The sequence below is a fragment of the Eleutherodactylus coqui genome, chromosome 9 (assembly GCF_035609145.1).
Source record: "Eleutherodactylus coqui strain aEleCoq1 chromosome 9, aEleCoq1.hap1, whole genome shotgun sequence".
NCBI classification, from domain to species: domain Eukaryota; kingdom Metazoa; phylum Chordata; class Amphibia; order Anura; family Eleutherodactylidae; genus Eleutherodactylus; species Eleutherodactylus coqui.
The window spans coordinates 83,498,124-83,513,950 of NC_089845.1; the positions used below are offsets into that span (position 1 = coordinate 83,498,124).

Here is a 15,827-nt window from a genome sequence, read left to right on the forward strand (position 1 = left end):
CGGCACTGCACCCCTCTGTGAGGTACATGGAGGACATGGCGGCACTGCACCCCTCTGTGAGGTACATGGAGGACATGGCAGCACTGCACCGCTCTGAGGTACATGGAGGACATGGTGGCACTGCACCGCTCTGAGGTACATGGAGGACATGGCGGCACTGCACCGCTCTGTGAGGTACATGGCGGCACTGCACCGCTCTGTGAGGTATATGGAGGACATGGCGGCACTGTACCACTCTGTGAGGTACAGTCACACTAGGAGCCCTCAGCGTGGAGGACATGGCGGCACTGCACCCCTCTGTGAAGTACAGTCACACTAGGAGCCCTCAGCATGGAGGACATGGCGGCACTGCACCCCTCTGTGAGGTACAGTCACACTAGGAGCCATCAGCATGGAGGACATGGAGACGGTTGTTAGTAAACAAGGACGCGCTGTGACTGACGGCCTCCTCCTCCGGCGCTCCTGCGCATGCGCGGCGTCCCTCTCGCCCAGCCCGCAGTCCGTGTGTTTGAACAGGAAGGCGGACATGTTTGTGGAGCTCTTGTAGTCAGGAGGAGCCTGCGGCACCGTCCTCCTCCGTCAGCCTCCACAGGAGACCAGCCCTGCCTGCCGTGTGCCCGCGGGCGGAGGACCGGCTGCTAGAGGCTGTTAGTGCACGGGCCTGTGTGTATGTGTCCGGGGGAGGATGCCGGGGGCCGTTCCGCCGCACAGCCCGGGGCAGAGTTCGGGCTGAGGGATCCGAGGGACACGTTTCATCCGGTGCTGTGAGGCCTGATCTCCGCCGCTCACCTCCCGCCCGCAGCCATGTCCACCGGGGAGAGCTTCGAGTCCCGCTTCTCCAAGATAGACGTCCTCTTACGGGACCCCAAGTCGGAGGTGAACACGGACTGCCTGCTGGTGAGTGCTGGCGGCGGGGCGGGGTGACGGGTGCCCACTGGCAGTGCAAGCGGAGGGGTGCCCATTGGCGGTGCCAGGCGGAAGGGGTGCCCACTGGCAGATGCCACTTCACATGTGTGGGGCTCATCGGTTACCCTCTTGTTTCCTGGTGCTTGGCATGAGTTGGGGGCGGCCCCTGTACCCACAGGCTGGGCATTGGGTCTCTGCCATCCTTGTACTGTAATGGCTTCTTCATATTTTGGTCTGAAAAAAGTGCAGTTTTCAAAGCACCAGATTGTGTGTTTTTGGTGCGTTTATTATGTTTGTGTTTTTCACATACAAGAAAAATGTAAAAACCCCAGAAGATTAAGTGATGCCACTCTTGTAAACGGAAAGCGGCGAATCCGGTGCGTGGGCATATTTACTGTGGTGATTGTTTTATGCCCCTATAGACTTTAATGGGCAGCTGTGATCTTTGAACCCGGAGCCGGTTGGGGCCGGCGCCAACTTTTAAATTATTTTTTAAGTGCACGCTAAAAAAAACACCAATCGTCTGAGTCCACCAATCGGGGCCGGCTGTATTTACGCAGCGGTGCGCTAAAGGACGTGTGTGTGTATATATCTATCACACTCCCAAAAACTGCAGGCAACTGTGATGGGTTTTTTTTGTTCCCCGTGTAGCATAGTAGATGGGCTTTTTTTATTTTTTGCAGCACAACTGCCCAAAAAAATAGGGCGCGCTGCGGTTATCCGATCCCTCGCGGTCCGTGAAAATGAAAAATCACTCATGTAAATCATCCCATTGAAAATAATGGCTTCTTTGTGCGCGCTCTAACCATCCCGCAGCACATATAACTCATGCTTTATCACCTGCGAACTACGAACTCGGGCGGAAAATACGCCCGTGTACGTATGCCCAACTGTGCCAGTTTGCCATTCGGTACTTGTGGGTGCCAACCTCTGTGGGAGGGTGATGGCAGACTGCTTGGGAAACTGGTTATCAGTTGTCACCAGCTGCTAGAAGAGGAAGCTGCAGGATTTACGGCTGTTTGGCCTGGTACTGCCCTTTGCCAGTCTGCAGGATGTGCTGCCATGTTTGATTGGCATTGCCCCTCGCCAGTCTGCAGGATTTTCTGGCAGTGCCCCTCGCCAGTCTGCAAGAGCTGTGAAGTTTGGCTGGTGTTGCCCCTTGCCAGTCTGCAGGATATGCTGGCAGTGCCCCTCGCCAGTCTGCTGGAGCTGTGACGTAGTGTCGGCTGCAGGGTTTCTCATCTCGCCGGATTTCCCCTGTAAGTCACCTGATGATGCAGAAAGAGGGAAGTGGGTGAGCGGGAGGTAATTACTATTTTTGCTGGCATTGTCTGGGCAGGTTCGGGGAGAGGTGATGGCTCCTGTTTATAGACCTTCTGACACGTCGCCGGTGGAAGGTCTGTTCTATCCACAGGCCCGAGTCTCCGGTAAAGCCGTGTTGGGTTTGAATCGTGCCGCAGTCCGTGTCCGCTACATGTCAGCTCTTGGGACAAGCCGTCAGTGCTGAGGACAGCAGTCTGTAGTGTCGTCTGCTGCTGGCAGATTAGTGCTATGATAGACCAAATACTGCACTTCTATACAAATCTGCTTCTCCCGTGCCATCACCGCGCCGGACAGAAGATTCAAGTGGTCCTCCGGGTATGCGCGGTTACGCTCGCCTCAGTGCATAGTAGTGTATTTTCTGCGCACGCATGGCATGATCACATGGGGGCGCCCTGACTTAAAACGGCTATATTTAGCCTAATGAGGTCCAGATGTGTTCTTCTCCCCACTGTTTGCGCAGTGTGTTGCGCATTTCTGTGGGTTTTGACTACATATTTGCGCACCTCCCATAGACTTCTATGGGACCCTTGGTGTGCAAATCTGCAGTACAGTACAGCAAGGCCTACTGTTAGTGTGTGTGTGTGTGTGTGTGTGTGGAGTGCACTCTCAAAAAGGCTTCAGGAGAACGAAACTATGGAAACAAATGGTTATCTTTATACATGCGCGAATACGCTGATGTGAAGCGGCCCTAAGAATACCATGCTGCGCTCTGCTGTGATTGGTGCTGCCCGTATGAGCAGTCCTGACCAATCAGAGCAGCATGTCGTAGACCGCCAGTACCTACTTGCAGAGCGTGCAGCAGCGCCGCCATCTTTGACTGTCCAGTCCTGGAGGATCACTTTAAAACAAGTTTCAGCGTGTCGGCCACTCAGCAATGTGCATCTCCACAGAGAACCCCTCCATTGGCTGTGGCCGCTGGTATGTTTCACACTTCCCCAGGAGGGGGCACACTGGAGCGCAGTCCGCCCTACTACAATACTTCCACAGGAAACGTTGTGTCTTTGAAGTTCCTCTTGCATATAGTTACAATCTGCAGTTATGTCGTAGTTGTCTTACAGAACGGTCGCAGCATCGAGCCTCCTCTGCTCTGACGGGCTGCGGCTGCTCTCGCGTCGGGGTCGGTTTGGGGTTCGCATCTCACTGCTACGTTTATGGAGGAGAGAAACAAATAAAAAGGATACAAATTGTTCAACTTTCTTCACAACCCCCCACCCCCCAATTTGATTTCATTGGGGTTTCAAATAAAAACTGCAAAGCCTTTTGTTTTTTTGTGTGGGAATGGAAAAATAACGCTGCCGACTGCGCCAGGGTTCTGTTTTTTTGGGACAGAAAAAATGACATTGCAGAAGAAAACTGAAGGCTTTCCGTCTTTTTAAGCCCCATTGAAAACGAGGTAAAAAGAAGATCTGTTTTATTTCCGTTTCTGTTGTCCCAAAAAATGGAGCAGAAAAACGGAAACCCTGAACTGAGCCTAACGCAGGCGTGACCGCAGCCGTATAAGATGCAGTGTTTCACCGCGGTCTGGCCCGAGTATCGCCGCACATTGCAGCGTTTTTTGTTTTAGTTTGCACATGTTGGCGTATCTTACGACGCTTCCTGCGCGGCACATAGAGTGTAATTATGTATGTCCAGCGCTTTTGTACGCACCCATAGAGGACACCGCTGCTCCATCGCACATAATACTCGCAATAATAGAACATGCTGCATATACGCAATGAATAAACACCAGTGGGAGCCGGACAGTGAAAATCAATGTATTTGTATTACCTCAATGTACCGCGTATTATTCAATATGGGGGTTGCGGAGGGGATCAGGAGAGATCTCTCACTCTCCACCCCGCACCCCTCCGCAGCCCCCACAAATCTTCAGGGACGAGCCAGCAGGTACTCGAAAAAGGCGATGCTCTCTCGAGTAAACCGCTTTAATGATTATGCTCGCTCATCTCTACTCAAAATTTCACTCAGATCGGACCAAAACTGCGGATTTGTATATGATACAAACAAACAGATTTTGCGTTTTTATATATAAGATTTAAGCTGAAGGGGAAATTGATGACAAATGGCCATTTTATTTTTTCCTTTCCAGTCACTGAAGCATAAAAGGTATAAATGATAATTGACCCTGAACATATGGTGGGGCACGAGGAAGGACTGATGGCAGTGACTGGGATCCGTCATGGCTGTGACACTTGTACGCTGTGAGCGCGCCCCGGGGCTGCGAGTAATCGGGTCCGGAAGTTGTTTTAAAAGCTGGAGCGCTGGTCCCGTGCGGCCGTGTTCACACCGGGCCGATTTGCAGCTGATTTCCCTCAGCATTGGCCGTAGCAGCGCAGTAGATGAGACTTCCGAGATCTTGTCAGCAGATTAAATCCGCACCAAGGCCTCCCTCTCACACAAGCACTTTTTACCCCAATTAACGCAGTGTTTTGAATGGCGTGGTAATCGCAGTATAACGCTCCAGTTAAAATCAATGGGGCCTCGCAGACATGCATTCAGTCGTGGCGCTGCACGGCGCTTTCCACTGCCGCGGTTTTTAGTGGTCTTTTCTATCTTTGGCCGTTTAGCGCACCTCCTCACCCATCACAATGGTTCGGGGCACCAAAACACATTGTCGGCTGCAGGGAGTTGCGGCCAAAAGCGAAAATAAAACTGCGTCAAAGCAGCGCATTTGAAGTCGCGTTGCTTTGCTGTGTTCATGTGTGAGAGCAGCCTAAGGCTACACTCACACGGGCGGGCACGATATTACACTTGCCAACGTGCGTTTGCATGTGGATGTGAAGAATTTTCATTCAAAAACACTCATCACTTCTTTAAAACTGCGACCCTCGGGCTCGTATTTCACGTACGTCAGAGGATCGCATGTGTTTCTATAGGAAACGTTGCATCGCGCTCGTGTGCCAGTGCCCTGCAACATCTATGGAGGTCCCATTGGGAACGACGGGCGCCGCGCTCCGAGGGACCGCCAAAAGATAGAACTTGCTGCAGTTTGTATCCTTGCAGCATCGCTGTGAGGGGAAAGAAATCGCTCAGGGAACAAGTTCATTCCAAATAGTTCATATTCGTGCGCAGTTAGTGCGTTTCACAATGTCCAAAACTAGGTGTGAATTTAGGCTAAATAGGTGTGGACATGAACGTGCGGCGCAGATCTTAAATCCATGGCGTGTTGTTGTTTTTTTGGCATTTTCAGTGCGGATTCTGTCTCTTCAGATAAGGGGGTGAAATTCGCTGAAAAATGTGCAGCCTTGGGTGCGGATGTTCAGCTGTGGATATGGAGTGAACCTGCTGCTGCTTTTTATTTTCAGCATGTGTGAACAAGGATTTGAGCAACTTTAACAAAGTAGTGTTCACTAGATGACTAGGGGCAAGCTTCTCCAAAACTGCGGGGGTGGGGTGCTTCTAAGGGTCTTCCAAAGACGGGACTCCCGGTGAACTGGCATCAGGAAATGGGTACCCAGGTCTCATGTGCATGGTGTATGAGGGTTGGCCTGTCTGGTCTGATCCCGCTGAAGAGCTGCTGTAGTATACATTGCTAAAAAAAAAGTTACTGCTGGCTGTGATAGTAATGCACCATTGGAACTTTTTTTTTATTTTTTATTTTTTTTTTAACAATGGTCACTCATGTAAAAGGCCTTTTAGTTGATGCTTTCCATCTATACATTGTTGCAAACCTCGTATAACAATGGTATTCCCTAATGACAGCCACCTCCTTCAGCAGGGTATTGCTCCCTGTCACACTGCCAAAACTTTTTAGGAATGGTTTGAGAAGTTTCCCAGAGTGTTTCAGGTGTTGGCTTGGCTTCCATGTTCCCTAGATCTCATTCTGCTCGCACATCTGTAGGACGTGCTGGGAAACCAGTCTAGTCCATGTAGGGCGCACCTCACAACTCGCCCAATGCAAAGGATCTGCTAATGTCTTGGTGTCAGATGCCACCTTCGGAGGTCTTGAGACCATGCCAGGACGAGTCAGAGGAGTTTAAGCGGCATGACTGGCACCGACACACAAAGAGAAAATATATGTATGTTAGGTACTGACATGCCAAAAGTCATGGGATAGCAGTATGTAAATAGATAATGAAGTGGCGTTATCTCAGGTGACTGCTTGGGAAAGACCACACCTGTATAAGTTGTGAGGTGTTATCTTGTGAGTGAGCTGAACACTGGCCAGTGTGCTCTTGGCAAGGTGACGCCAATCGGAATTCAGATAAGTTCTGATAGTAGTAGGTGGACAGGACGTTCCATTTCCGAAGTTGTGCGGGCATTTAACATTCCTCAATCCACAGTGTCACGTGTGTGAGGGGGGAAACGTCATAGAAAGCATTACCACCGACATTGGACAATGCAGTGACCGCCCATGGGTGATTAGTAATTACTATTGGGGGTGTCTAGTTAGAATTGTCTATGTGATCAGACAAGTGATCTTGCCATAAATCGCATTCAATGCCGGAGACCCCAGACACCCATCCCGCAGGTTAGTGCAGCGTTCTTTATCTTCCGTGGGACATGTGAACAGAAGACCCATCAGATTGCCTCTGTTACACCAACAACGGACATAGCGCCTCACCTGGACTCCTGAGGTTGCCAACTGGACCTTAAAGGACTGGCAATATGTGGCATGGTCTGATGAGTCCCGGTTCCAATTGTTACGGGCTGATGGTAGGCTTTATGAGTGTGACGCTGACCCCATGAAGCCATAGACCCCAGTTGTACTGGCTGGTGGTGGTTCCATACTGGTGTGGGGGGTGTTCTTATGGCATGGGTTGGGTCTGCCCGCTACATTTCACTGCTTGATGACCTTTTGCAGCCCTTCATGTATCTCACATTGTTATGGGATATACCAGCAGGATAACGAAACAAGGCATGGGCCCAAGTTGTCCAGGATTGGTTTGAGAAGCTGGAGAGTTGTATGAATGGTGTGGCCTGCACATTCAGTTGACACGAGTCCGATTGAGCTTTTATTGGATGTGCTTTAGAAGTGGCATTCGCATTCAAGACCCTGCACCTTTTTAAATACCGGGGAGTTGTGGGTGGCTGTCCAGATGGCCTGGCTCAACATCCCTCCAGACGTCTTCCATTCACTTGTGGAATCGATGCCTCTTCAAGTTACAGCAGTTCACAGGGCTAGAAGCTTTCCAACACAATATTTGTTTCTGTCCCATGACTTTTGTCATGACAGTGGATATAAAAAGTCTACACCCCTCCCCTCGCTAAAATGCCATGTTTTTGTCATGTGAAAAAAAACCAGACAGAGATGAAACCTTTTTAGATGTATTTCCAGCTTCAGTGTGACCCGTTATCTGCGCAATTTCATTGAAAAACAGACTGAAATCTTTTAGGATGGAAAAATAAAATAAAACTAAAACAATGTTGTTGCATAAATATGCACACCCTAAAACTAATCCTTTGTTAATGTACCCTTTGACCTTTTGACAGATTTCTATCGGCTTGGCACATGTTGACTTGGCAATCTCTGCCCACTCTTCCTTGCAAAAACGCTCCAAAGCTGTCAGATTGTGAGGGCATCTCGTATGAAGTGCCCTCTTCGGGTCATCCCACAGATCTTCAATGGCATTCAGGTCTGCGCCATGCCAAAACTTTGGCTTTTCCAGAATCTCATTCTCTTGGTGATTTGGAGTTATGCTTTGGGCCGTTGTTAACCGAGCGTGCTCGCTCATCTGTAATCAGCACTCTTGCTGATCACGTATGTCAATTCTGACAGTGATATTTAAATGCCATGGTCAGAGTTCAGGGGTTTCGAACAGGTCCCCCCCCCCCCCCCGTGATAGGATTAGCTGTATGCCGTTCAGTTGCCATGGCATCCGGGGGCCTTCTGAAAGCCCTCAGTCAGGACTGCCATTGCAGATTGCCTCTCAAAGAATGCATGTGGCACGGCTTAAAGGAGATGTCCCGCGCCGAAACGGGGTTTTTTTTTTTTTTTAAACCCCCCCCCCCCCCCCCCCCCCGTTCGGCGCGAGACAACCCCGATGCAGGGGTTAAAAAAACCACCCGCACAGCGCTTACCTGAATCCCGGCGGTCCGGCGTCTTCATACTCACCTGCTGAAGATGGCCGCCGGGATCCTCTGTCTTCATGGACCGCAGGGCTTCTGTGCGGTCCATTGCCGATTCCAGCCTCCTGATTGGCTGGAATCGGCACGTGACGGGGCGGAGCTACACGGAGCCCCATAGAGAAGAGGAGAAGACCCGGACTGCGCAAGCGCGGCTAATTTGGCCATCGGAGGGCGAAAATTAGTCGGCACCATGGAGACGAGGACGCTAGCAACGGAGCAGGTAAGTATAAAACTTTTTATAACTTCTGTATGGCTCATAATTAATGCACAATGTACATTACAAAGTGCATTATTATGGCCATGCAGAAGTGTATAGACCCACTTGCTGCCTCGGGACAACCCCTTTAATTGCCTGTTAGATCTCGTTGTGGAGTAATACTATGGTTCACATATAGTGCATATTACCGTATTACATCATACTGCAGGAGCAATCAAACCACCACAAGTTCATGTCCCTTATGGGGACTGAAAAAAATATCCATTTTAAATGTTTTTATTTAAAAAGCAGGGGGGAAGGGGGGTATAAAAGTAAAAAACAAAAACAAACCTTTTTCCATATTTATAATAAAATCGAAAAATAAACGCAAAATTATTTAGTATCACTGTGTCCATAAAAGTCCAATCTATTGAAGTAACACATAATTTACCCCGCATAGGGAACGTCGTCGGAAAAAGAAAACAATGTTAGCATTGCACTTTTTTGGTTACACAGTCTCCAAGAAAAAAAATGTAATAAAGCTATGAAAAAGTAATATTGACTCCAAAATACCAATAGAACCAACAGGACCTTCTGCAAAAAATGAGCCCTCACAACTGAAAATAAAAAAGGCCAGACGCTTAAAGGGGTTGTCTCGCGGCAGCAAGTGGGGTTATACACTTCTGTATGGCCATATTAATGCACTTTGTAATATACATCGTGCATTAAATATGAGCCATACAGAAGTTATTCACTTACCTGCTCCGTTGCTAGCGTCCCCGTCTCCATGGTGTCGTCTAACAGTGTCTTCTCCTTCCATTTAGACACGCTTGCGCTGTGCGGTCTTCTGCTGTGTTCAATGGAGCTGCTCCGGCGTTCTCGCGCTGCCGAGGTCTTCTGCGCATGCGCAGACCAGCTCTCCGGCGTGCTCGCGCGAGACAACCCCTTTAAGGGGTTAACATGAGCTTGAATGTGATTGGCTAATTCTGAAGGCAACCAGAAATAAATCTGAAATGATTCCTCTTCGTGGGATTTCTTTAACATGACTTTCTATATCCTCTGTATAACTATATCCTCTGTATAAGGTGACTAGTGAGGTTATCTGGGTGTTTGGAGCTGGGAAGAAACCTTGCTTCCTTATCTGAATCGGAGTTGCTTGCCCTGTGATGAAAGAGGTGCAAACACAACTTCCAGCGCGGTGACGCAAGCACTTCCTTACGCCCGCTGCCCTCCTTACTACTTGCTGCTGCGAGCACAAAGTCGGAGGAGGGTTTGTACAGCAGTCTATTAGTTGGCCAGAAGTAGAAGGATTGAACTGCGGCCGTATGCTGAGGTTGTGCAGCACTGACTTGTGGGAATGTCTTGTTGCACACAGCCGGGGACTCTTGGGTTGGTAGTGATATGCTAATGCCCCGTCCCACGGCTAGCCCTGCCTCTGATTATTGCTTTTATAAGGCTTTGTTTATTGTCTTTAAGGCTCATTAATATGCAGAGTAAAATATCTTGAAGAAACGTAACAATGAAGCATCTGTCCCAAGGGAAAAAAGGAAGTAGATCAGCGTGAAAGGGAAAATCGTCGAGTTTGATTTCCAACACCCACATTAATCTGAAAAAACTTGTTTTTTGTGTTTGGGCGCTACTATCACTAAAATGAGCGACCTTGTCGGGAGTCACATTCCCATGCTCATTATTGAAGAAACAAATGTGCGGTTGCACTTCGGAGGACGGGCGTGTTAGTTGTTGCTAAGCAACTGCTAAATATTTGGGAAGTTTCAAAGTGGGTTTGATAGATTTTTAGCTCAAAACGGATTCTTTTAAAGCCCGAGTCCACAGAAAACATAAGCTTTTATATTTAGTAGTATTAAGCTAGCGGAGATGTGCTGCTGTTTGTATTGACACTAGACGAACTGACTCAGGGTGCTTGCATACCTGCGTCGGGGGTTCCCTTTTCCTGCTGTGTTTGGGGAATCCCCATGGCCGAATGGCTCAGTCTTATGACCAAACTGTTCCTGACAGACCTCATTGACTATAATGGGTTCCATTCGCTTTCTGCTCAGCGGGCTAGCCTTTAGACAGTAGATTAACGCCGCATTTTGTGCCGCATCTGCGATGCAATCTCCGAACGGAGGTTCCAACACACGTGAAACCACCCTTAGCTCTTTCTTTGCTTGCAGCAATAAAGGGAACACTGTGGTCACCAAGGACTTTCTTTCCACAACTCTGATCGTTTAGGTCAGGTTCACACATTCAGCATATTGGTATGTTTTAGGGGGTATACACAGGAAAATTGGAAATTTTTTGGTAAAAAAACTCACAAGAATAATTGCAGTAGCAAAATGGGTACAATTTTACTAACTATCATCCAGAAGTTGAGAAGTGGTATGGATTTCAAATCTGCGGCACATCAACTTCGGCCGAGGATTTTCCCTGCTGCTCTTTTATTTCAATGACTGGGGTGAAATCTGCAGGGAAGTTGCAGCAAAATCCACATGTAATGTTTGGATTTTGGCATGTGGGAGCCCACAGCGGAGTCCTACCTGCCTGCAGCCGGCGACCCTGCGTATTTTTCCAGGTCTTCCTCTTTCTGTACTGCAAATGTGTGTGACAACGCCAGCCGGCGCACATGTTCAGTATGTCTTTTTTTCTTTTCTTCTCCAAGCTCTTGGTTTCCTGCGGAATCCACGAAGCATCCGAAATGTCACTTGACATGCAGAATCCAGAAAACAAATCCACATGTGTAAATTCTAGTGCAGACGCCAATGATTCCTTATGGGCGGCTTGAACTGCTGAGGCACTAGCGCGATTCCTACTGCAGGGAGTAGGCGTTTTTTGATCCGTTAATACCCTGCCTGTTTATGGACTGAAAAACTCTTATGTGCTTCTGAATGAGCCATAATTGGTCTCCTGTACTGTCACTTCCAGTTGTTGGACATCACCATATTTCCCCCCAATGCTGTATGTGATGGCCGGCACTGGTTGTACCCCTCATCCTATGGATAAAACGGAGACCTACGGAAGTACAGAACAGCCCAAAGACTTCTATACCTGAATAGAACTTTTATTTTGGGTCTATCGTATAATTCTGGATTTGGCAGTTGTCACGTTGACCCGTTTACATCAGTAGAAGGACTATGTACACAGCAGCACAGTCCTGAGCTTCCCCAACCCTGTAAGGGTGTATGGGCGAGATTGCTGCGCAAGTTCTGTCCGTGTCAGATTCCAAGTTGGATGGAACTCGCACGGTAAAATAACCAATCATTTAACGCCTTGTTTCACATAAGCAATTTTTGAGCTTGAAAATTGCTGTATGTCCTATTTGAGATCACATCATGTAATGTGTGTTGTCCCGCATATCAGACGGGTTGTCCGTGTGCCGTCCAATACGAGCTGCGCCAAAGAATATCCGGTGCAACTCGCTGTCGCCTTGTGAATGCCGCATAATTATGATTTGGCATTCGCTCTAAAGGCTATAGCGGTTTCAGACAGCTGCTTCTTTTGCCCTCTTGTTCTTGACCACTGTTTTTAGCGACTTGTTTTAACAGCTGATTTCCTATCTTTCGTGTGAAGTGCAGCCCGGTCTGGGATGCAGATTGGTCATTTGGCTTCAACAACTTTTTGAGGATCGCATCATCTGACAGCAACCCAAACTATCCAACTGATCGGCTATTCTACAGATATCTGCCGTTAGTTGTGTCTCCTACAAAAAGGCGCGGGCAGATAACGGTCTAAATTCTCCATTTCGCCCATCCTACATCTCTAGTTTACGGCCGGCTTGAGCTCTTGGGTTTTCGAGGGAAGTTACACAAAATGCTCCTTTTTTGAAAGTCTCTGAGTAATTTTTGGGATTTTCAGTTCTCTGTGCAGGAAGACAATGGTTAAACCACTTGTGGGGTCACCGAGGAAGGCCGGAGGGGGTGCCCGCTGATAAAAGATGGTTTCCTTTATACTGGCAGAGGCGTAAAATACAACTCTTCTGCGGGATTGTTGCATCCAGGCAGATTTTGCTCACATCTGTCTGCGAGGGTTTGCGGAAGATTTCACACGTCTTGATGGGAAGAATAGAGCCGCACGCTGCGCTTGTTTGCCTATTTAAATAACATACACAGTCATTAGTCGTTGGCAGATGTGACGCTATGCTGCGGTTTATAAAGGAAACAGGAACTTGCGGTGCTTTTAAATGGGACGACCAAGGGCTCCCACACACTTGCGTTTTTTTAAACGCAAATGTCAATGGGACTTTCTAATGTTAAGAACTAGAGATGAGCGAGCGTACTTGCTAAGGACAATTACTCGATCGAGCATTGTCCTTAGAGAGTACCTGCCCGCTCGGAAGAAAAGATTTGGCGGCCGGTGGCGGGCAGGGAGCCGCTGGGAGGAACGGAGGGGAGATCTCCCCCCCCCCCCCCCCCCCCTGCTTACTGCCGCAACTCACCTCTCACCCGCGCCGGCAACCGAACCCTTTCTTTCGAGCCGGCAGGTACTCGCTAAGGACAATAATTGTCCTTAGCGAGTATGCTCGCTCATCTCTATTAAGAACACATCGTAAGTTTGTGCTTAGCGATTTTTGTGCGATACGTTTTTAACATTAGAAAGTCCAATTGATATTTGCGTTAAAAAAAAACTTTAAAAAAAACTGCGAGTGTGTGGGAGCCCTAAATAACACTTGTCTGCTTTTACATAGGATCACTGCTTAGTGAATGGAGGCTGAGCGGCCGAACAGCTTTCGGAAGTCCACCTCCATTCACAGGGAACAGGCAGTCTTGCGTAGATGAACAACTGCCTGTTTACACTCAGCGAAGAGTCACTTCTTTTCAGTGAGCTAAAACGGAGCAACTAATGAGTGTTTTCTCGTTCCACACCGCGTTAGGTCCCACTTTTACACAAGATGACGATCGGTCAAAATCACTTGTTTGAGCTATTTTTGAGCCCCTGTAAAAGTACGTTTTAGAATGTTACTTTGCCGGGACCTCAGATTGTAAGGCTGGAGGGGCCAGCTGCTGAAATACTTGATGAATAAAGATGCCGGGACGGCTTATGTGTCACATCTCCGGCTAGAATGGAGTACAGATGTCCAGCTGTTTTCCATCCCTCCAAAAACTTCTTTGGTGAAAGGAAAAAAAAAAAGTTTCCCAAATGGTTAAAAGTGAGAAATGTTTCTGGCATAGCCGGGTCATACTGAATATTGCTGTAGTTACAGCTCACACAGGTTATAACCCAGCTTTTCTTGAGTCCTGACCGGGCATGCAGTGGAAAATGGACCACTTAACCATTTAGTGGTCAGCTTAATTTGGATGCTAATGATGACCAAGCATTTTTTTCCCTCCCCTCAATGTTTTATTGTCACATTTAAGGACAGACTCGCACGAGTGTAATTTCATCACGTAATACCCAATCACGCTAGCGGTTTTCTACTGCATATAATACGAATGTAAAAAAGAATGCAGCATGTTCTATTTTACTGTGTATTACGCGTGATAGAGCCCTATTGCGTATGTGTGACTTTTATATGCAATGTCGCTAAGCAACAGAGTAGAAGATTTAAAAAAAAGTCAGACTGCGCGTGGCAGCGCGCACGAGATACGCGGTCATGCGCAGTGCAAAATTGCTCTTCTATGCAGCGATATGCATGCTCACCGCTGTTTAAGGCCTTCTGCCCACGGGCACCGCAGGTCCGCAGCAAATGGCGCCCACAGCATGGTATGGGTAATTAATTCTTCCCGCACACTTGAGGAAACCAATTGTGGCTTCCATTGAAGTTAATGGAAGCAGCCCGATCCGCGGTCCTTCTGCAATAACAGTGCGGAATGGTCACTGATTCCGCGTCATCGCATAGTTTAAAAAAAAATCTGCACTGAGCATGTCCGACAACTCGCCGTGCCGTGTGGACCATCAGCAGTAGAGATGAAAACGAAAGCAACCAGATGCCCGCAGACGCTGTTGCTACCAGCGTCGGATTCTGCACGCGGAATCCAGCTCTGCAGTGTGAAGGATGCCTTATACACGCAGCATTGTACACATATCCTCGTGTGAGCCAGCTCTAGGAGCCATAGCTGTATTTTTTTTAAATCAAGCTAGCCATGTGAGGGCTTCTTTTTTTCTTTTTTTATTAATGGCACAATTTTGCGGTGCATATGCCTTGTACAAATTTTATCGAAGGGCCTCTCCAGCGAAAACGCAAATTTCCACTACTGTTCCCCTCACCTGGTTAGCTATCACACTCTGGATGCCTCCTTTGTATATTGCAGTCACTTCCATGCAGTGCAGCCACCTTTCTGATACTTGTCAGACTTTATTGTTTTTTTTAAATTTCTCTTCTTTACCTCTATGCTAGCTTTCCCATGATGCATCAGTACAGCATCACATGATCAGCTAGAGAGAGTACATTTCTTCCTGCTGGGAGGACACTAACTAGCAGTACTTTATTTTTTCCTTGGAGAAAAAAAAAACCAAAAGCTACAGACAATAAGTATATAGTCAAGCATGAACTATCTTCTCCTCCATTATAACTGTGTGACAGGAGCCGTCTGTATGAACCTTACCACTCGGGCCACTAGAAGAGCCTGTGTGGTAAGGTTCATACAGCTTTTTTATACAGGAATTGTAGTGATTTATATATTTAACATGACCCACTCTTCATGCAGCGGTGCAGCCCCCACCGTGACTCAAACCTCGGTTCCAAGCCACACTTCAAAGCGTAATAATTCTAAAACGCTGCAGAGTTTCCGAATACAGCATCCACTGGGTCACTGATCATCCTCGCCCCGGGCCCGGGCTGCCCACGGGCCCCTGAGCCTCCTCGCCCCGGGCCCGGGCTGCCCACGGGCCCGGGCTGCCCACGGGCCCGGGCTGCCCACGGGCCCGGGCTGCCCACGGGCCCGGGCTGCCCACGGGCCCGGGCTGCCCACGGGCCCGGGCTGCCCACGGGCCCGGGCTGCCCACGGGCCCGGGCTGCCCACGGGCCCGGGCTGCCCACGGGCCCCTGAGCCTCCTCGCCCCGGGCTGCCCACGGGCCCCTGAGCCTCCTCGCCCCGGGCTGCCCACGGGCCCCTGAGCCTCCTCGCCCCGGGCTGCCCACGGGCCCCTGAGCCTCCTCGCCCCGGGCTGCCCACGGGCCCCTGAGCCTCCTCGCCCCGGGCTGCCCACGGGCCCCTGAGCCTCCTCGTCTGTCTTGGATCTTTACCGTGTGAACATACCACATAGTGGGGGGCTGTGATGATTGGAAGTAATAATGCACGAGGGTCTCTTATGAGTGGGAAGACATAGGATAGTACATGGGGCTGTCTTAATTGGGAGCGAAGTACAACTTCATCCTTCACGTGCAGAAAACTTTGAGCTG

The 15,827-nt window shown here is 49.0% G+C and overlaps 1 protein-coding gene across 1 annotated transcript in view; it reads left to right on the plus strand.

Moving 5' to 3' along the window:
• Window positions 1-509: 509 nt before the first annotated feature.
• ROCK1 (Rho associated coiled-coil containing protein kinase 1) overlaps window positions 510-15,827 on the plus strand; it is a 99,115-nt gene continuing 83,797 nt past the window's right edge. The window contains exon 1 of the mRNA XM_066579638.1: window positions 510-897. Within this exon, the coding sequence (XP_066435735.1) occupies window positions 805-897 (93 nt within the window). The 5' untranslated portion in view covers window positions 510-804. The remainder of the gene's footprint in view (window positions 898-15,827) is intronic.